The sequence below is a fragment of the Aquarana catesbeiana genome, linkage group LG05 (assembly GCF_042186555.1).
Source record: "Aquarana catesbeiana isolate 2022-GZ linkage group LG05, ASM4218655v1, whole genome shotgun sequence".
NCBI classification, from domain to species: domain Eukaryota; kingdom Metazoa; phylum Chordata; class Amphibia; order Anura; family Ranidae; genus Aquarana; species Aquarana catesbeiana.
This window is the reverse complement of record NC_133328.1, coordinates 453,219,699-453,241,445: the sequence shown is the minus strand read 5'-3', so window position 1 is coordinate 453,241,445 and position 21,747 is coordinate 453,219,699. Positions and strand designations below refer to the sequence as shown.

Sequence of the window (21,747 nt, the reverse complement as noted above, 5' to 3'; positions counted from 1 at the left end):
GTTCGGGGTTCCCCTGTCATTTTGCTGTCAGACTGTTCTAAACACGGGAAACATGCGCCCGTTTACAGGCATACTATAGACACCCCCCAGGTACGAAATTTAATTTTTCATTTTTTTCATGACTAAGCCTATTTTTGACATTTGGTGATTTGGTGTTTAGAAGTTAAAATCCGTATTTTTTGCTAGAAAATTACTTAGAGCCCCCAAACATTATATATATTTTTTTTAGCAGGAAATCTAGAGCATAAAATGGCAATTTGTTGCAAAATTTTATATCACATGGTATTTGTGCAGCGATGTTTTAAACGCAACTTTTTGAGAAAAGGGACACTTTCATGAATTAAAAAAAAAAAAAAAAACAGTAAAGTTAGCCCAATTTTTTTTGTATAATGTGAAAGATGATGTTACGCCGAGTAAATAGATACCAAACATGTCACGCTTTTATAATTGCACGCACTTGTGGAATGGTGACAAAATACGATACCTAAAAAAAAATCTCCATAGGCGACGCTTTAAATTTAATTTTTACGGTTACCAGGTTAGAGTTACAGAGGAGGTCTAGTGCTGGAATTATTGCTCTCGCTCTGACGATCGCGGCGATACCTCACATGTGATTTGAACACCGTTTACATATCCGGGCACGACTTCCGTATGCGTTTTTCTTTGCTGCGCAAGCTCGCAGGGACGGGGGCGCTTTAAAAAAAACTGTTTTTCTTATTTATATTTATTTTTTTATTGTGTTTTTAAAAAAAAATTTATTGCTGTCACAAGGAATGTAAACATCCCTTGTGACAGTACTTTGTGGTGAGAGATACTCTTTATGGAGGGATCGGGGGTCTAAAAGACCCCCGATCCCTCCTTTGTACTTCAAAGTATTCAGATCGCCGTTTTCGGCGATTCTGAATGCTGTGTATTTTTTTAAAACCGGGCGCCATTGGCAACCAAGTGTTTACAATTAGGAGGCTGGAACAAAGCCGCTTACGGCTTCGTTCCAGTCTGTCCCTAGCCGCCAGAGGCGGCAGATTGGTGATCGGGCCTCCTGGTGGAACGGGAGGCCCGGTAAGAGCGGCGGGAGGGGGGGACGTCCCCTCCTGCTCCTCCGGTATAACAGCCGAGCGGCTTTTAGCCGCATCAGTTATACCTGGAAAGCCGATCGCCGGCTCTAAAAGACAGTATCGGGATGATGCCTGCAGCTGCGGGCATCATTCCGGTATAACCCCCGAAAGCCGAGTACGCACATCTGCGTACGCTCGGCGGGAAGGGGTTAAAGGAATATTATACTTTTTTTATTGTTTCACTTTAAGCATTATTAAAATCACTGCTCCTGAAAAAACAGCCGTTTTTAAAACTTTTTTTTGCATTGATACCTGTCCCCTGGGGCAGGACCCAGGTCCCCAAACACATTTTATGACAATACCATGCATATAAGCCTTTAAAATTAGCATTTTTGATTTCTCCTATAGACTTATGTTCGACCCGAACAGAAAGCCCATCCCTAGTTGTGACACTCATATATTTAATTCGGGTGCTGTCCATTTCTTCTGATCATCCTTGAGATGGTTCTACACCTTCATTTGAGCGCAGCTATGTTTGATTTTACTGATTGGACTTGATTAGGAAAGCCACACACCTGTCTATATAAGACCTTACAGCTCATAGGTCATGTCAGAACAAATGAGAATTATGAGGTCAAAGGAACTGCCTGAAGAGCTCAGACAGAATTGTGGCAAGGCACAGATCTGGCCAAGGTTACAAAAAATTTCTGCTGCACATAAGGTTCCTAAGAGCACAGTGGCCTCCATAATCCTTTAATGGAAGACATTTGGGACGACCAGAACCCTTCCTAGAGCTGGCCGTCCGGCCAAACTGAGCTATTGAGGGAGAAGAGCCTTGATGAGAGCGGTAAAGAAGAACCCAAAGATCACTGTGGCTGAGCTCCAGAGATGCAGTCGGGAGATGGGAGGAGGTTGAAGAAAGTCAACCATCACTGCAGCCCTCCACCAGTCGGGGCTTTATGGCAGAGTGGCCAGACGGAAGCCTCTCCTCAGTGCAAGACAAATGAAAGCCCGCATGGAGTTTGCTAAAAAAAACACCTGAAGGACTCCAAGATGGTGAAAAATAAGATTCTCTGTTCTGATGAGACCAAGATAGAACTTTTTGGTCTTAATTGTAAGCGGTATGTGTGGAGAAAACCTGGCACTGCTCATCACCTGTCCAATACAGTCCCAACAGTGAAACATGGTGGTGGCAGCATCATGCTGTGGGGGTGTTTTTCAGCTGCAGGGACAGGACGACTGGTTGCAATTGAGGGAAAGATGAATGCGGCCAAGTATAGGGATATCCTGGACGAAAACCTTCTCCAGAGTGCTTAGGACCTCAGACTGGGCCGAAGGTTTACCTTCCAACAAGACTGACCCTAAGCACACAGCTAAAATAAGGAAGGGAGTGGCTTCACAACAACTCCGTGACTGTTCTTGAATGGCCCAACCAGAGCCCTGACTTAAACCCAATTGAGCATCTCTGGAGAGACCTAAAAATGGCTGTCCACCAACGTTTACCATCCAACCTGACAGAACTGGAGAGGATCTGCAAGGAGGAATGGCAGAGAATCCCCAAATCCAGGTGTGAAAAACTTTTTCATCTTTCCCAAAAAGACTCATGGCTGTATTAGATCAAAAGGGAGCTTCTACTAAATACTGAGCAAAGGGTCTGAATACTTAGGACTATGTGATATTTCAGTTTTTCTTTTTTAATAAATCTGCAAAAATGTCAACAATTCTGTGTTTTTCTGTCAATATGGGGTGCTGTGTGTACATTAATGAGGAAAAAAAATTAACTTAAATGATTTTAGCAAATGGCTGCAACATAACAAAGAGTGAAAAATGTAAGGGGGTCTGAATACTCTCCGTCCCCTATCTATCCTTATCTCTTGCGCTCTCTCTCTCTTCCACATATTCACATTTGATGTAAAGATATGTGTCTGTGTGAGTGTACAGAAGACAGAGATGAGATAGATGGAATGTATAAATCATTTTTTTTTTTCTTTGATAGGTTCCCTTGGCCCACCAGAAGAATTTGCAGCACGGGTTGATATTGAAATTGACAGCCCAGGCCCTGCATGTATGCTAAAAAGTATCCAGTTAAGAGCAAGAGTTGGTTGTGCAAGGATACATGCACCTAAGGACTTGCAGGTACGTTTAAAGTGTAAACCACTCAACTGAAACAATCCTGCTGGACAAACAAGTGATAGTAGAAAATACGTCCAATTACACCCATCTGCCCAAAAAATTAATCTGACTTCTGTTTGTAGCAAGGGAAGTATCTGGTTGGGGTCAAGGTCCATAAAGACATGGATAAGCGAGTTAAGGGTGGAGGAACTTGACTGGCCTGCACAGAACCCTGACCCCAACCCGATAGAACACCTTTGGGATGAATTGGAATGGAGACTGAGCCAGGCTTTCTTGTCCAACATCCGTGTCAGACCTCACAAATGCGCTTCTGGAACTCCTAAACCTTGTGGACTGCCGTTTCAGAAGAGTTGAAGCTGTTATAGCTGCAAAGGGTGGGCTAACTCCATATTAAACTCTAAGGACTAAGACTGGGATGCCATTAAAGTTCATGTGCGTGTAAAGGCACAATACTTTTAATAATAATATAGTGTATATAATCATAGTTTGTAGACACGATAAGTTTCAGACAGACTATAAACTGATTTGTGTTGTTTTTACCAAAGAAATGTAGTAGATTACATTTTAGCCTAAATTTATAACGAACGATTATTTATTTGCAACATTTTATAACAAACTTAGAAAAGCATTTTTTTTCAATGTTCTTTTTGTTTTTTATTTATATAGCAAAAAGTAAAAAAAACACAGTGGTAATTAACCACTTCAGCCCCGGAAGGATTTACCCCCTTCCTGACCAGAGCACTTTTTACAATTTGGCACTGCGTCGCTTTAACTGCTAATTGCGCGTTCATGCAATGCTGTACCCAAACTAAATTTGCGCCCTTTTCTTCCCACAAATAGAGCTTTCTTTTGATGTTATTTGATCACCTCTGCGGTTTTTATTTTTTGCGCTATAAACGGAAGAAGACCGAAAATTTTGAAAAAAAATGACATTTTCTACTTTTTGTTATAAAAAAAAAATCCAATAAACTCAATTTTAGTCATACATTTAGGCCAAAATGTATTCGGCCACATGTCTTTGGTAAAAAAAAATGTCAATAAGCGTATATTTATTGGTTTGCGCAAAAGTTATAGCGTCTACAAACTAGGGTACATTTTCTGGAATTTACACAGCTTTTAGTTTATGACTGCCTATGTCATTTCTTGAGGTGCTAAAATGGCAGGGCAGTACAACCCCCCCCCCCCCCCCCCCCAAATGACCCCATTTTGGAAAGTAGACACCCCAAGGAAATTGCTAAGAGGCATGTTGAGCCCATTGAATATTATTTTTTTTTGTCCCAAGTGATTGAATAATGACAACAAAACAAAAAAAAATGACAAAAAGTTGTCACTAAATGATATATTGCTCACACAGGCCATGGGCATATGTGGAATTGCACCCCAAAATACATTCAGCTGCTTCTCCTGAGTATGGGGATACCACATATGTGGGACTTTTTGGGAGCCTAGCCGCGTACGGGGCTCCGAAAACCAATCACCGCCTTCAGGATTTCTAAGGGTGTAAATTTTTTATTTCACTCTTCACTGCCTATCACAGTTTCGGAGGCCATGAAATGCCCAGGTGGCACAAAACCCCCCCAAATGACCCCATTTTGGAAAGTAGACACCCCAAGCTATTTGCTGAGGCATGGTGAGTATTTTGCAGCTCATTTGTTTTTGAAAATGAAGAAAGACCTGAAAAAAAAATTATTTTTTTCAATTTTCAAAACTTTGTGACAAAAAGTGAGGTCTGCAAAATACTCACTATACCTCTCAGCAAATAGCTTGGGGTGTCTACTTTCCAAAATAGGGTCATTTGGGAGGGTTTGTGCCACCTGGGTATTCCATGGCCTCCGAAACTGTGATAGGCAGCGAAGAGTGAAATCAAAGATTTACGCCCTTAGAAAGCCTGAAGGCGGTGCTTGGTTTTCGGGGTCCCGTGCGCGGCTTTGCTCCCAAAAAGTCTCACACGTGGTATCCCTGTACTCCGGAGAAGCAACAGAATGTATTTTGGGGTGTAATTTCACATATTCCCATGCCATGTTTGAGCAATATATCATTTAGTGACAACTTTGTGCAAGAAAAAAAAAAAATTGTCTTTTTCCCGCGTTTGGGGCACAATATAAAATATTCAATGGACTCGACATGCCTCTCAGCAAATAGCTTGGGGTGTCTACTTTCCAAAATGGGGTCATTTGGGGGGGGTTGTGAACTGTCCTGGCATTTTATGCACAACATTTAGAAGCTTATGTCACACACCACCCACTCTTCTAACCACTTGAAGGCCCCTTTCACACTGGGGCTGTGGGGGCGTCGGCGGTAAAACAGCGGTATTTTTAGCGCTTTTTTACCGTCGTTTTTGTGGTGGTATTCGGCTGCTAGCGGTGCGGTTTTAACCCCCGCTGACGGCCGAAAAAGGGTTAAAACCGCTCGCATAGCGCGGCTATAGCCACGGTATAGCCGCGCTGCCCCATTGATTTCAATAGGCGGGAGCGGTTTAGGAGCAGTGAATAACACCGCTCCTTCACCGCTCCAAAGATGCTGTTTGCAGGAGTTTTTTTCTTCTCCTGCCAGCTCCTAACAGTAGAGGCTGTTTTGGGTCGGTTTGCGGTATTTTTAGCTCAATAACGCCTGCAAACCGCCCCAGTGTGAAAGGGCTCGAAGACAAAGCCCTTTCTGACACTTTTTGTTTACATGAAAAAATTATTTTTTTGGGGGGGTTCAAAGTAATTTTCTTGCAAACATTAGATATTTTTTTTAAAGCAAATGCCCTACAGATTAAAATGGTGGGTGTTTCATTTTTTTTTTTTTCACACAGTATTTGCGCAGCGATTTTTCAAATGCATTTTTTGGGGAAAATACACACTTTTTTTTAATTTTAATGCGCTAAAACACACTATATTTCCCAAATGTTTGATCAAATAAAAAAGATGATCTTAGGCCGAGTACATGGATACCAAACATGACATGCTTTAAAATTGCGCACAAACGTGCAGTGGCAACAAAATAAATACATTTTTAAAAGCCTTTACAGGTTACCACTTTAGATTTACAGAGGAGGTCTACTGCTAAAATTACTACCCTCGATCTGACCTTCGCGGTGATACCTCACATGCATGGTGCAATTGCTGTTTACATTTGACGCCAGACCTACGCTTGCGTTCGCCTTAGCGCAAGAGCAGGGGGGGGACAGGGATGCTTTTTTTTTTTTCCTTTATTTTTTTTTTTTATCTTATTTTTAAACTGTTCCTTTTTTTTTTTTTTTTTTCTTAATCATTTTTATTGTTATCTCAGGGAATGTAAATATCCCCTATGATAGCAATAGGTAGTGACAGGTACTCTTTTTTTGAAAAAATTGGGGTCTAATAGACCCTAGATCTCTCCTCTGCCCTCAAAGCATCTGACCACACCAAGATCGGTGTGATAAAATGCTTTCCCAATTTCCCAATGGCGCTGTTTACATCCGGCGAAATCTGTCATGGAATGCTCGTAGCTTCCCGTTTCCTAGGCCATAGAGATGTTTGGAGCCACTCTGGTCTCTGATCAGCTCTATGATCAGCTGGCTGAATCACTGGCTGCATTCTCAGGTTCCCTGTTGAGACAGGAGAGCCAGAGAAAAACACGGAAGACGGTGGGAGGGGTGGGACATTCCCTCCCACTGCTTGTAAAAGCAGTCTAGAGGCTAATTGACTGCTAGGATTGCTTTTACGTGAAAGCCGACCGCTGGCTGAAAAGAATGATACCAAGATGATACCTAAACCTGCAGGCATCATTCTGGTATAACCACTCAAAGCCGTGAATTGCGTACCTGAAGACAAAAAAATGGTTAAAAATAAAACACAGTAAACGGTAAAGTATAAAAAAATTGCATACCTGAAAAGCAAACATGATAAAACATAATAACAATAAAACATTGCAGAATAGAATACAGTAAAAAAGAGCAGAACAATAGAGAGAGAGAGAACAATGAAACGACAACTATTTATTATTTTTTTTATTTTATATATTTTTTTGTGTTTTTGTAACTAACTTTTATAACTGTAACCGGTTCCAGGTTCGGGTCTCTCACAGGGTCTCCTGTCGCATTTTGAAAGTGTGCCTAGTCTGTGCAGTGCTGTACCCTACGCTAACACTCAACTAGTGAATGGTAGCTTTCAAACCATTCACCAATGCAAAGACCAGGATTGTCAGGACAGGAGGGACAATAATAGCGGGTGTCACGCCTATATCCGCGCTTGCTGCAGACACGACATCTTTTTTGGGGGGGGTTCGTTGGGTAGGGGTACTCGGGAGGACATAAAAATGCCTCTCATGCAGCCGACTGCATTTGGTTGGGGATGTGAATGGGGGAAGTACGAGTGCTGCAGAAGTGGTGGGTTCCCAATTAGGATTGGTGAATGCAGCAGGAAGGGTACTATGGGCACGACGGGCCTGTTTGTCTTCTTCTTGGTGGCAGCGGGACACTACTTGTGCTTGCCACCTCACCAGCTTGAACTGCACTTATGGGACTCGCCACATCACCAAGTGTTACTGCAGTGCTGGTTTGACTACGACCGGGGTGTACTAGGCCGCTGGTGCTTGCCAGTTCACCAAAACGCTACCAAAAAAACTGTTAGCGATCGCAGGGATCAGGCCTGACTCTGCGAACGCTGCAGTTATGCGTTTAAGTGTTTTATAAGTGACAGTGATCGATCGATACTGTACTTGGGTGGGCTGGGCCGGGTGGAGGGGCAAAATGCAGGTGCTAGCAGGTATCTGGGCTGATCCCGCTAACATTGCGTTTTTGGGAACCCTAAACTGCTGGGGACGCTAGTATAGATCTGATCAGATCAGATATTGATCTGTTCAGATACTATACCACTAAGGGAGGCGTATGCTGCGTGGGTGTTAGCGGTACTGGCGCTAATCTGATGCTGCCTGGGGCGACGCATATCACCGCCGGGCGATCAGGGGGCTAAACCTTTATTAGGTAATAAACGGCGGGTGCCCTGACACTATAGAAAATAAACAAACTAACCAGCGTCACCCGTAACAGTTATACGGTGATCAGTGGTGAAAGGGTTAACTAGGGGGCAATCAAGGGGTTAAAACATTTATTAGATAGTATATGGGGTCCCTGACGCTATAAAATGCTGACGGCGAACCTAAATATTTACCTCCCTAACTAGCGTCACCAGTGACACTAATACAGCGATCAGAAAAATGATCGCTTAGCGACACTGGTGACGGGGGGTGATCAAGGGGTTAAAACTTTATTGGGGGGGGGTTAGGGGGGTACCCTAGACCTAAAGGGGGCTAACACTAACTGCCCTAACACACACTAACTGTCACAAACTGACACCAATGCAGTAATCAGAAAAAAAAAAACTGCTTGGTGTCAGTGTGACGGGGGGGGGGGATCGGGGGTGTATTGTGTGCCTGGCATGTTCTACTGAGTGTGTAGTGTTGTGCACTCACAGTGAAGTCTTCTCTCCTCGGCGCCAGACCGGAAAATACCGAGCCGAGGAGAGATGACATCATTTCCTTTGCTGCTGTTTAGCATACAGCAGCAGAGGAAGAACCTGATTGGCTGGGAGCGATCGGGAGGGGGGGGCCACGAATGGATAGTCTCCCCCTCACCTCTCATCGCTCCCAGTCACAAGCCGACCGCCTCGGGCACCGGGGGGGGGGTGTGTGTGTCCGATCGGACCCCCTGCCCACGGGAGGCAGATCACATACAGGTACGTGATTCTGCCTGACCGTACCATTCTGCCGACGTACATCGGCGGTCGGCAAGTGGTTAAATACCACCAAAAGAAAGCTCTATTTGTGTGAAAATTATTTTCTTTTGCGGCTAGTGTTACATGACCTCGTATTTTGGCATTCAAAGTGTGACCGCACTGAAAATTGGCTTGGGCAGGAAGGGGGTGAAAGTGCCCAGTATTGAAGTGGTTAAGCATGGTTTCCATCATGTTCAGTATCCAATCAATTATTCCTTTATTTGGCAAGGGTCACTTTTGAAAGGGTTAATCCTGTGCCTAGGGTGGTCCCTTTAACCTCTCAGACCTCGGATCGATGTATTATGCATTTCAGGTATATATGGAATCAGTTTCCCGAGAATGAAGAAATGACACTCCCACGATGTTACATTCTAGAAACTGATTGTATTGAGTTGTCAGAAGGCGTTTCTTATAGCAAGTTAAAAATCACACAGAACATTCATAGTTAAACATGCGCAGTAGATATTAACCGCTTCAGCCCTGGAAGATTTTACCCCCTTCCTGACCAGAGCACTTTTTGCGATTCGGCACTGCGTTGCTTTAACTGACAATTGCGCGATCGTGCGACGTGGCTCTCAAACAAAATTGGCGTCCTTTTTTCCCCACAAATAGTTTTCTTTTGGTGGTATTTGATCACCTCTGCAATTTTTATTTTTTGCGCTAAAGACAAAATAAGAGCGACAATTTTGAAAAAAACGCATTATTTTTTACATTTTGCTATAATAAATATCCCCCAAAAATGTATAAAAAAAATTTTTTTACCTCAGTTTAGGCCAATCGTATTCTTCTACATATTTTTGGTAAAAAAAATCGCAATAAGCGTTTGGTTTGCGCAAAAGTTATAGCGTTTACAAAATGGGGGATAATTTTATGGCATTTTTATTAATAATTTTGATCAGCACTTTTTTTTTTTTTTTTTTTTTTTTTTTTTTTTTGTGACTGTGACATTATGGCGGACATGTAGGACATTTTTGGGACCATTGTCATTTATACAGCGATCAGTGCTATAAAAATGCACTGATTCCTGTGTAAATGACACTGGCAGTGAAGGGGTTAACCGCTAAGGGGCGGGGAGGGGTTAAGTCAGTACTGGGGAGTGATTAGTAACTGTGGGGGGATGGGCTAGCTGTGACACTACACTGATCACTGCTCCTGATGACAGGAAGCAGAGATCAGTGAGACTGTCACTAGGCAGAACGGGGAGATGCTGTTTACATCAGCATCTCCCCGTTCGTCCTCTCCTTGAGGCGATCGCGGGTATCCCCGTGGCAATCGAGTCTGCGGGACCCGCGACCCGACTCACGGAGCACCCGGGCGGCGTGCACGCAATGGCACGGCGGGAAATTCAAATGGACGTACCTGTAAGCCCATTTGCCCAGCAGTGCCATTCTGCCGGTCGGGAAGGGGTTAAGGCAGCTACAATAAGACAAAACAAGCAGTCTTTGTTCCTTGTTCTTACAGTAGCTAAAGGAATGTGAGCATATAGATAAGGAAGCCTGTGATCTTCATTTTACAAGAATCTCAAGCTGAGACAGATGTTTGTGAAGCTTAAAGGGGTATTCTAACTGTACATATTATTGAAATGGAAACTTGTGAATATTAAGATGGCTGACAGAACAAGATGGAGGCTTAGCATAACCTTTCAACGTAACTTTCACACACCATTTTCTCTGTTTAGCCACGCATATGTATCCCCAAGTCCAACCTACAGGATTATCTTCTCTTTAGATTTATTAAGTCTTACTTTGCTTCCTTCAGTGTCCGTTTTTCTCTGCTGCCATTTTTAATTGATCCTTATTAACCTTTTTTTATGCTGGCCATGCTACATCATAATTCATTTTTAGTTTAGAGATGTATGTGCTGTCCGGAGAGGTACCGTCTTCGGATGCTGTGCTGGGAAGGGGGGCGGGGGTGTTGGTTAAAGTGTTAGCTAGGGCAAGGAGCCTCTCCTGCAAACTCAGTGCAGTCTTACAGAATATACTGGGAAAGTGCATGTATCTCATTGCAATCACTGGAGCTTTGTGGTCAGTGTGACAGCCACCTGCTCTGTTAAAATTGCTAACAGCCCTTCTGATCAACAACAGTGCAGCACAATTGTCAGTGACAGCAAAGCTCTGCTTTTTTCCCTGGAGAATTGCTCTGCCATTGTATTCTGCATGGACCGGACTGTCAATAAAACGGTCAGTCCGACTTTTCATGTATAAATAAAGGCTACTAGTTGTAGCCTTCATTCATGCATTGTGTAGTTTGTAAAAAAAAAAAAAAACCCTTTTACTTTTATTTACTTTAAACTATGTAATGTAATCGTTTAAAATTTTGCACTTTTGAGGAGTTTTAAACTCTGTTCCCAGATATTATGATAAATTATTTTAGGTGGTTGTTTGACTAAATTAAACTGGTTTTACAATGTCCTTACACCCTCCATCTTGTTCATTGTCCTTGCACCAGAAGATACCTGGGGGCAGCAGCTGTTATTTCTGTTACCTGTGCCGTCCATTTTGTAAGTTTGTGTCCAAACTCCACCCATTTCAGCTCTGCCAGGTGTGGGTGTGGTGCTTTGATATTTAATATATTTGTAGATATAAAATTGTAATTCACAATTTCTTTCCCACCAAAGACTATCAGTTTATCCTGTATCCATGGATCATCTGCCAAACAACTGCTGCCATTAAAAAATGCAGGGAATATTGCTGCTCATTTAAAAATTATGGTAAGCATGTCTTTTATATTTGTAGTCTACTGTTTAATAAAAATTATATTTATTATAGTGTTAATCCTGTCATTCTTCAGTGTCCAAATGAGGATGGTTTTTCTATAGACCCCGAAGATTTGTTTCTTGCACCGGGGCAAGAACAAATGGTTGCAATTAAGTTCTCTCCACGTCATTTAATTACAAAACAAAGGTATGTTAATGAGGTCAAATTAGTTTTGTTTCTTTGTAGTATTATTCTTCTTCTTATTTTTTTTATTTTATTTTTTTCCCTTTTACCCACAGTATCTTGAAAATCATGGTCCAGCCAGCAGGTCCACAATATGAAGTTATGCTGGTTGGAGACATTGAGCATTCAGGAAACACAAATTCTGCTACCATTAGTTACTCAGATGTTCCATCAATTCTTTCCAACAAACAATTCATAGCATGGGGAGGAGTTGAAGTTGGAAGAGCAGTGTAAGTCTTTACCTAAATGACATTAAGAAGATAGGTTTTCTGTTTAATATTGATTTTATCCACTCCTGAAGCATTTCTAGGGCAGTATTTGGCATCTACATGGAGCTTTTTTTTTTTTTTGAGACTTTTTTTAAGAAACGTGTAGACTGTCTTTGCAAAGATCTGTTTAGAAATGCTTGTGGCTTTGCTGTTATGTTCAGCAAGTGATTTCAGTACCTTCTGAATCACTGGGCCAGTACCTGAATGCATATGAGGATGTTGTATCTGAATAAAGTTTGAAGACACATATGCAAAACATATTACAACATATGTGAATAAAGTGCAATTGTGCAAACACAAAGTTCATATAAAGCTGGATTCCATCAAAGAAAGTCCCATGGAAGAAAAGAGTGTTTGGACGATTATACACCTGCTGACGTGATACCCATCACCATAATAGAAAATGGAGGCTTAGCGGAAAGTCAGCGACCCCTCTTACTCAGAGAGGTCACACAGTGCTTGGTTGGATCTCTGATCCACTGAGAGAAATCTGGACGTTCCTTTCCTATGGCTGTGGATGGTATACACCAGGAGGTTCACAGCAACTCAGGATGCAGTATTAGGAAGCCTCGATAGCAGAATGTTTAGGAGACAAAAGGACTCCACATAGAGTGATACTGTCTCAACATCCGGTTTATTAAACAGTACACTTACATAAAAGTCCAAGCTATGATCATGTATTTAACAAGGCCAATTCTGGCATTTCTCGCCTACATGTAAAAAATCTTTAGTTAGCTAAAAAATATTACTCAAAACCCCAAACATATATATATATATATATATATATACATACACACACACTGACCACTCGGGCACTGCCCAAGGGCCCTGGGACACTATCAGAGGGGGCCCCATCAGGGTTGCCAGCCTCAGTAAAACCAGGGACAGTATGTAAAAATCTGTTGGTGTTTTTTTTTACATGCGTCTCTGAAATGTTCCTTACTGACATCCTTTTGGTCTAAAAATCTTGAGATTATAGCTGCCCCATCTCTCCAGTACCTTCTCAGCCAATAGAAACATGTCTGTGTAAACTGTATGTACATGTATGTGTATACTGTGTGTGTATACTGTATGGCCCCATAATCTCTGATTGCCTGGGGGCCTGTCGGTGCTCAGACCATAAGCCCCACACTGCATCAAATTGGTCTGCATGACTGTTGCACCAGAAGGAAGCCTCTTCTAAAGATGATGCACAAGAAAGCCTGCAGTTTGCTGAAGACAAGCAGACTAAGGACATACAGCTTTTCTGAAGATTTTATTTTTTCATCAAGATATCTGCAATTGATATTTTCTATATTTCTTTACAGACAACAAAAATTGATACTAAGGAACACGTCTGTAAATGCAAGCCAGCAGCTCCGTCTTATAATAAGGGGTCAGGACCAAGACTGCTTTCAGGTGGTGTTATTTATTAGTTTTTTTGGGTGCAAGTGATTATATATTTTTTTTTTCTCTGAATTCATGTTCCATTCAGTGTCAAATGCATGACAGTTTTACAATGAATGGAATATGAACTGATGTCTTTCTTCAAATAAATTTTAAATGCAGCAATTCCATTTGTACCTTTTTTTTTTTTTTTTTTTTTTTTTATATGTGGCCTGTAGAAAGGCTTGATTGCTTGAGCACTGCTATGTTGGGTCGTGTGCACTCCACCCACAACACATGATCAAGATATATATATATATAGATATATATCTATATCTATATATATATATAGATCTATCTATCTTGATATATCTATCGATCTATCGATCTATCTATCTCGATATATCTATCTATCTATCTCTATATAGATATATCTATATAGATATATATTAGGCTTAGGTTCAGTTAACTTCCCGCGATTGGTTAAAAAAATATAAGCCAATTGTTGTCTACATTTTTAAAATATCTGCGTTTGTACCTTTTCATTATAACGTATGACTGAAATACGCCACTGCTCATACAGCAGTTGGTGGCCATATCTTTCCTCTTCGTCCTCTCACAGTTTGCGTATCCTCAATTATGAGCAGACATATGACATCACAGATGAGGTGGCCTGTAACCCTGACAACAGTACCAGGAAGTTCCTATGAGCAGCCATATTCAGCTGCACAGGCGCAACGCTGTTGGTGAAGCACAGGAGAATTGCTAAATGTCTGGATTGATCTGTTTATAATCAGACATTTAGCAATTACAATAATTCATAATGTAAAAGTTTTGCATATTATACATAGTAATAAAGGGTAGTTTTTCATTTTTAAACTAAAATTCTGCTTTAGGCAGCTTTCACACTGATGCTTTTATGCCTGCATTTTTACTGTACAACAAAAACGCAATTCCTTTAAATTCTATGGAACTTTTCACACCACTATACTGTGGGTGAGGTGTGTTTTGAAAATTCCTGCATGCTGCATCTTGTACCAAAACAGGTCCCCATTCAAATGAATAAAAAAATATCAACAATGAACCTGCTTTGCATTTTGGTGTTTTTTTTGTTTCGTTTCCCTGATGCATTCTGGGTAATAAACACCCAGAAAACGCACTGGAAATGCAGTAAAAACAGTACCGTGAAAGCAGCCTATAACTTATTTTGTCACACAGTATGCCAGTTGGCAAAAGTCACTGTAGTTTGTAAACATCAGACTAGCATATGAATTGCAGAGAGCAGATACATTGTAGTCTTTTTGTCAGAACTTCTGACGCAATGTAGATCTTACTGCGCTGCTATTTAGGCCTTAATGGGGTTGTAGAATAAGGGTTGTAGAATAAGGTCGGCACTGAAGCCTTCGTATTTCCCACAATTTTTATTTATTTTTTTGAGTTAATGAGAAAATCCACCACCAATGTAAAAAAGGTTGGGAGTGGATAGCTGTCTTTTTGAGACTGTTGATATTTGTTGTATTTCAGATTAACCTCTTTATCCTCAGCATTCATGTTGATGTATATCAGAAGTGTTGCACTAATCCACTATATAAAGCAAAAGTTCCAAAATGTGAAAATGTCAAAAGGTCCAATGATCATGTGAATTCCCACAACTGTATGCAGGTGATTTGCACTTCAATGATTTAAATTGCCACCACCTTCAAGACGAGATGAAAGGCTTACCAAAAGCACATGACTATTGTATTATAGAGAAGTTGTGTATCGCATGATTTAAAACCAGCTGTTTTGATGTTCAGAAACCATACTTCCAAAAAAAGGGGACCACCAGGATATAATACCAGTCAGCAGTTTTTTCTCCGCTCCGTATCCCTCATAAGCATGTCATTAAACAGAGATGCTCGACAAAGTGTAAAAACCCAATATAAACATCTATTTAATTAAAATTGCACTTGCATCATTAAGGCCATAACAGTGCTGTGTAACAATATCTGAAAAGGCCAAATCTCACTCCCGTGGACACTTCTGGATGCATGATGACATCAACGCACATAGCTCCGCCCTACACATTTCAATAAATGTGACTTCTTTTGGGGCATTGCGTCCTATTTGAGGAAACACCTAGGATGAACAGTGACATCATTATGCATCCGGAAGTGTCCCTAGGAATGAGATTTGGCTGTTTGAAATATTGTTACACAGTGCTGTTATCGTCTTTTTGATGTAACTGCAATTTTTAATTCGATACGTTTTTAAACTGTGCGTTTAGACTATATAGAGCATCTCAGTTTAATGGCATGCTTATGAGGGATGCAAAGCGGTGCAAATACTTCTCATTGGTATTATATCCCCTTTTTTTGGAAGTGTGGTTCCTGGGCATTAAGCAGCTGGTGTTTCATTATAGAGAAGTCATGTATCGCATGATGTGAGTCTTGTGCTTCTCGTAAGCCTTTCATCTGGTCTTGAAGGTGGACGTGACTCACTTGGAGGCTGATTCACATTGTTGAAGTGGAAAACACCTGCATACACGTTTGGGAAATCACATGATCAGTGGACTTTTTGCCTATTTCACATCTTGGGACTTTTGCTTTTATATAGTGGATTAGCGCAATACTTCTGATATATTTGTATTGCTATTTTTAATATCGCATAGCGTGCTGGCAGCTTTTCTCCCCCTTTTTTTTTTTTTTTTTAAACATGAATATCATACAAGAAATGAAACCATACGGTTTCATTTCTTGTGTGATATTCATGTTAAAGTATTGCATAGATGTATTTATGTCATGATTTTTTAAAGTGGATGTAAACCCAATTTTTTGGATGTCCTAATGTAGAGCAGTGGTCATCAACCCTGTCCTCAGGGCCCACTAACAGGCCAGGTGTGCAAAATAACTTAAATAAATTTCAGGTGATATCATTTTGCTGCTCAGTGATTGCAGTATTCTAGTCTGGTAATACATAAAACCTGGTCTGTTAGTGGGCCCTGAGGACAGGGTTGATGACCACTGATGTAGAGTATAAGATTTCCTATCATTTGAGCCCAGTCTTGCCACAAAGAGTTAATCCAGCTCTGAGCAATCCTCTTTTATTGTTCAGTGAGATAAAACTTGACAAACAGAGAAAAACTTTGTAAAATCCCCCCCCTTGCTGTGTGTGACAGGTGATTTACATATCTCGTGCACTAGCCAAAGACATGCATTTTTTTAATTCTCACCCCCCACTCCTTTCTTCAGCAGCTCTGCCAGGATTGGCTGTTCCACACCTCAGCATGATTTGGCATGCTGAAGTCATGTGGTTACTTTCCTGTCTTTTCACTGGATGTTAGAGATCATAGCAGAAGTTCAGTGTAAGAAATACACAGGAGAAAATGCATATTGACAAGGGGAGTGTAGAGGTGGGCGGGGAGTCTACTGACATCACGACCCCACCCATCGAGCTCCAGACAACAGACCCACCCACAGAATCTGCAGTTTTTCGGCTCTCATAACAGAAAGAGTGGAGACATTTGACAAGTGCATGTAGGAGGCATGTATATCCTTATAGATAACCCCTATGGCAGTAGTTTAGAAAGGATGACATTGGGTTTACATTCACTTCAACATACACCTTTAGCATTTCTGCTAAATAAACACACTTTGTCTAGATTTTCATTCCCTTTTTCGCATGTGCTAACATCATACAATTTTTAATTTGTAAGTTAGTGTAATTTAACCGTATAACAGTATTATTCAATTTTTTTTGTTCTGCTGTCTCTGGAGCAAGATAGTTCTGCTTAAGGAAAGTAATTATGATGAAGATTTTTTCTCTCACAAGAGACACAAGCCCCAATTCAGCACAGCAATATTTTTCCCACAGATTACATAAAAAAAAAAAAAAAAAAAAAAAGTTGAATTTAAATCCAGGAAAGTGTATACTAGCCTTGATAATAAAATTAATGATGAGTTTTTTTTCTCCCCTGTAGTTGCAAAGTATGTTCGGTTCAGAAGAGCGTTTGACAAGCAATCGTGAGCTCACAATCCGTCCTAAAGAAGATTCAGCTGTCCACATGATGTTTTCTCCCACACGAGTAGGCTGCATGTTGGCTAAGCTGGAAATTAAACAGTCAGGAGTTAAATCTTCACAACCAGGCATTAAATTTACTGTAAGTCTGTGCTAAAATTGTATAGTGTGCTTAAATGGGTGTCATGTGGCACCAATGCTCTGTCAGCATTGACTTTGCAAAGAACTCACTAAAGCCTGCTATGTTCATGGTCTCTGATGAAAGTAGGTCTAGGCATTTGAATAAACAAGTGTTATTCATTAACCTGAACCTGAGTCCAGTAGTACTCATGTACTTCTACATATCTGATTATTCTGATGTAATGCATGACATCAGGGCAGTTATGCTTCTGTTGTATGAACTAGGCCTTTCGGAGCTAGATACCTCACCTAAAGAGAAGGCGGGGGGGAGAATAACTCCAGGCTTCTACAGAGGAATTTTACCCCCTTATCCATGATTTTTAAGTCCTATGTTCTGGATCCGCTTCGTGCCATAGAGCCATTATTATATAGCCTTATTGATCAAAAATTAAAAGGACCTCAAAGAGATCTGTTAAGGCTCCTTATATAACATGAGCCATCTCATATTTTAAGAAGGAGGTCTTAACAGTTTTATTTAGTGGCTAGCTAGAAAATAGAAGGACCAGTAGTTTTCCATTTATGTATCCAAGTAAATCTTGTTTTAATTGAACCTGCATTCCTTTATAACTTAGCAATGACTTGACATTTTAAGCTCATCAGTTGAGATCTTAAACCTAAAACCTTAAAATCTGAAACCTTTAAATCTGACTTGGTTGTCTTTTCAGTTAATGTCTTTCTTTTTCTTTAGATTCCTCTCTCCGGCTATGGTGGCACGAGCAATGTAATACTTGAAGATGTGAAAAAGTTGTCGGACAGCTGCATTTTGACTATAAATGGTGTATTACCTGGTAGAATAAGCAAAGCTAGTTTCTCTGTCAGGAACACAGGCTCCAGAGCTGCTTATGTTAAAGCAGTCTGTTTTGTGAATATAGAAAACAATGTCGTTATGGATCCAAATGTACTTTTTGTTACTCCAGACAAATTTGTTCTCAAAGAAGGATCACAAGAGGTAAAGTTACTGGACATATTGAGCTGTGCCCTATAAGGAATCTCTGTTAGGGTCGTAGAAAACTATTTTAGAACAGCTGCTTAAGAAAATAGAGTGATAGTCTTGAGGTGAGAATTGTCAGCTATGGTATGCATCGGCACTAAAATTATACAGCAATCTGTTCATGAGCATATCATTTTACAGGTAGTCACTAGTGATCAAAGTGTTTGGATGGATTAGAAAAATAGTCATGATCTATTTGCTTTAAATGAGTAAATATTTGCTAATATTTGTGATCCAGTGGATGTATATGCCGGATAAAGGCGAATGTACTGTGTTTTGACAATTTCCGGTAGATTTAAAAGGAATTTGTATTTCCCAAGGCGTCTTTCAGGACAGCACCTGAGAGATAGCGACTCCACCCACTGGAAACAGGAAACACCTTCTTCCTCCAAACTTTAAAGGGAGGCGCCTCCCTACCATACCTCAGTTTTTGTGTTTCCCCCGGCCCGGAGGGAACATCTTTTGGGAGGGGAGTCTAGGTCTCTCAGGTGCTCCTGGGAGATGGGGCTTCCTTCTCTTTCCTCCTTCAGGAGACCCGCTGTCCTCCCGGCCTACCCAAGCCTTTGCAGCGGTAGCAATCGGGCTTCTCTTCCCCCCTGGTGCTCGGTGAGAGCCGTAGATCCGGTGGCCCGTGCGGTTTTTTGGCCGGCAGTCGCGCCGGAAATGACAAGTCGGGTCACTGGGTCAGCAAAAATGTCATTTCCGGCGTGGATGCAAGGGGGGAGGAGGGAGGGCAGGAACTGGCGCCTACTTCCGCTTGCGGTCCGGTGCAGATGCACTATGGGAGTCCGGAAGCGGCATATGAAGCCACAGGTGGAAAGCTGCACACCAGAGATGGAGGACTCAGCATCTGCAGCGGTGGGGACAGGCACACGCACCAGTAAATCTCAGGTAGGAGCAGCAGTTTAAGTCTGCCTTTCTTCCTTTTCCTGGGTTTGGTCTATCGCTTTTTTTCTCTACCCCCTAGTGGCAAGGGGCCTGTCTGGGCACTAGAGGCTGACTGGTTTCTTCTTAGTGCACCTGCAGGTGATTCTTGTGTAGCTGAGACTGGGTCTCACTAAAAGGTCCCCTGGTTTTTTTCCCTTTTTTGTTTTTTCTCTCACAGGCTAAAAGCTCTGACCCAAAAAAGAGATGTCCTTCTTGCGGAGCCAAAATGGGAGAAAACTGGAAAAAAGTCTTATGCAGTACATGCATCACTTCTTTAGTTAAGGAGGAATCGGCTTCGGTTTGTGATGACCTGGTTGCCTCTGTAAAGAAAGAACTATACGCCACGATTCAGACTTTTCGTGACTCTTTAGTCAATCCGGCTGCTAGTCAGCCATCCACTTCTGAGGCTTCCCAGGGTTCTATCCCCATGGTAGAAGCTTTACCTGAAGACCCCTCAATCAGGGAAGAGCAGTCCCCTGCTCCACCCGTTAAAGTTTCGGAGGAGGAGGGTGAGGAGGCGGAGTTGGCTCCTTCCAAATTCAAGTTTTCCCTAGAGGAGATGGACGGACTCCTTAAGGCTATCCATGTTACACTTGGCTCAAGTGAGGAAAAGGAGTTATCTCTTCATGACCGCATGTATGCAGGGTTAAATGAGCCTAAGGGGCTAACATTTCCGGTCATTTCTGACGCCATTACTAAAGAATGGCAAGATCCAGAGAAAAAGCCCTTTTTTTCCAGAGCCCACAAAAGGCGCTTCACTTTTGAGGAGGACCCTTCTGCGGTGTGGAATAAGGTGCCCAGGTTGGATGCGGCATTTTCGCAGGTCTCAAGAGCCACAGACCTGTCTTTTGAAGACATGGGGGTTCTGAGGGATCCGATGGACAAACGAATGGATCTTTTGCTCAAGAGATCATGGCAATCAATCATGAGCAATTTAAAGCCAGCAATGGCCACAACTTGTATAGCCAGGAATCTGGAATACTGGGGGAACCAACTTAGATCTCATATAGTGGCAGATTCCCACAAGCAGGAGATCTTAGATTCCTTTCCTACCCTGATCTCTGCGGTTGCTTATATTGCAGATGCTTCGGCTGAAGCTATCAAAATGTCAGCTAGGTCTGCAGCTTTAACAAATGCTGCGAGAAGAACTTTATGGCTAAAAACCTGGCCAGGTGATAAAGCTTCAAAGAGTAAACTTTGTGGTATTCCCTTTTCAGGTGACCTTCTTTTTTTGGCCCTGATCTAGATAATATCCTAGACAGAACTGCCGATAAGAAGAAGTCCTTCCTGGTCAAAAAGTAAAAGCAGACCCCAAAACGTCTTTTTCGACCTCAAAAAACTCAGCAGCAACAGCAGGATAATAAGTTTCAGGGCAGAAGAAAAAATTGGTCCGCGCAAAAGGCGAAGGGCAAAGGCAGAATTCTGTTCTGTCCTCCTTCACAGGCCGAAAGCTTACAATGAATCATCCCTGTGGGTCGGCGGAAGATTACGAGAGTTTCTTCCGCAGTGGTCAGGGATAACTTCAAATCAGTTTATTCTGACCACTCTCTCGCAGGGTTATACTCTCGAGTTTTCCAGAAGCCCCCTAAGAAGGTTTCTGATGACAAATGCTCCTCGAGATCCAATAAGGGCCCTGGCCATGAAGTCCTCTCTGGAGGAACTGATGCAACAGGGCGTAGTAATCCCAGTGCCACCAGAAGAACGGCACGAGGGCTTCTATTCGCATGTCTTCCTGGTAAAAAAACCAACAGGAAGATTTCGATTAATTCTCAATTTAAGACCATTAAACAGAGCCATCAAATACAGAAGGTTCAAGATGGACTCAATTTTCACCGCCAGAAATCTTCTGACTCCAGGTTGTTTCATGGCGTCAGTGGATCTAAAAGATGCATACCTGCATATTCCAATCTCATCCCAGTCCCAGAGGTTTCTCAGGTTGGCGGTAAAGATGGAAGGCAGAATTCAGCATCTGCAATTCAGAGCCCTACCCTTCGGGCTATCATCCGCACCCCGAATTTTCACCAAGGTAATGGCAGAGGCCCTAGCTCCGCTGCGTCTTCAAGGAATCGCAGTAATTCCTTACTTAGACAATCTGCTATTTTTCGCCCCCTCAAGAGAGGAATTGAGGAGCAATTTAAGCAGAGCATGCAGCCA

General features: G+C 41.8%; 1 protein-coding gene across 1 annotated transcript in view; it reads left to right on the top strand.

The window, feature by feature from the left end:
* The window catches only part of CEP192 (centrosomal protein 192), a 417,077-nt gene that overhangs the window by 319,794 nt on the left and 75,536 nt on the right, over positions 1 to 21,747 (top strand). Inside the window, 7 exon segments of the mRNA XM_073632810.1 lie at positions 3,052 to 3,191; positions 11,544 to 11,636; positions 11,717 to 11,829; positions 11,922 to 12,095; positions 13,442 to 13,532; positions 17,458 to 17,637; positions 18,364 to 18,624. Coding sequence (XP_073488911.1) covers positions 3,052 to 3,191; positions 11,544 to 11,636; positions 11,717 to 11,829; positions 11,922 to 12,095; positions 13,442 to 13,532; positions 17,458 to 17,637; positions 18,364 to 18,624 — 1,052 coding nt within the window.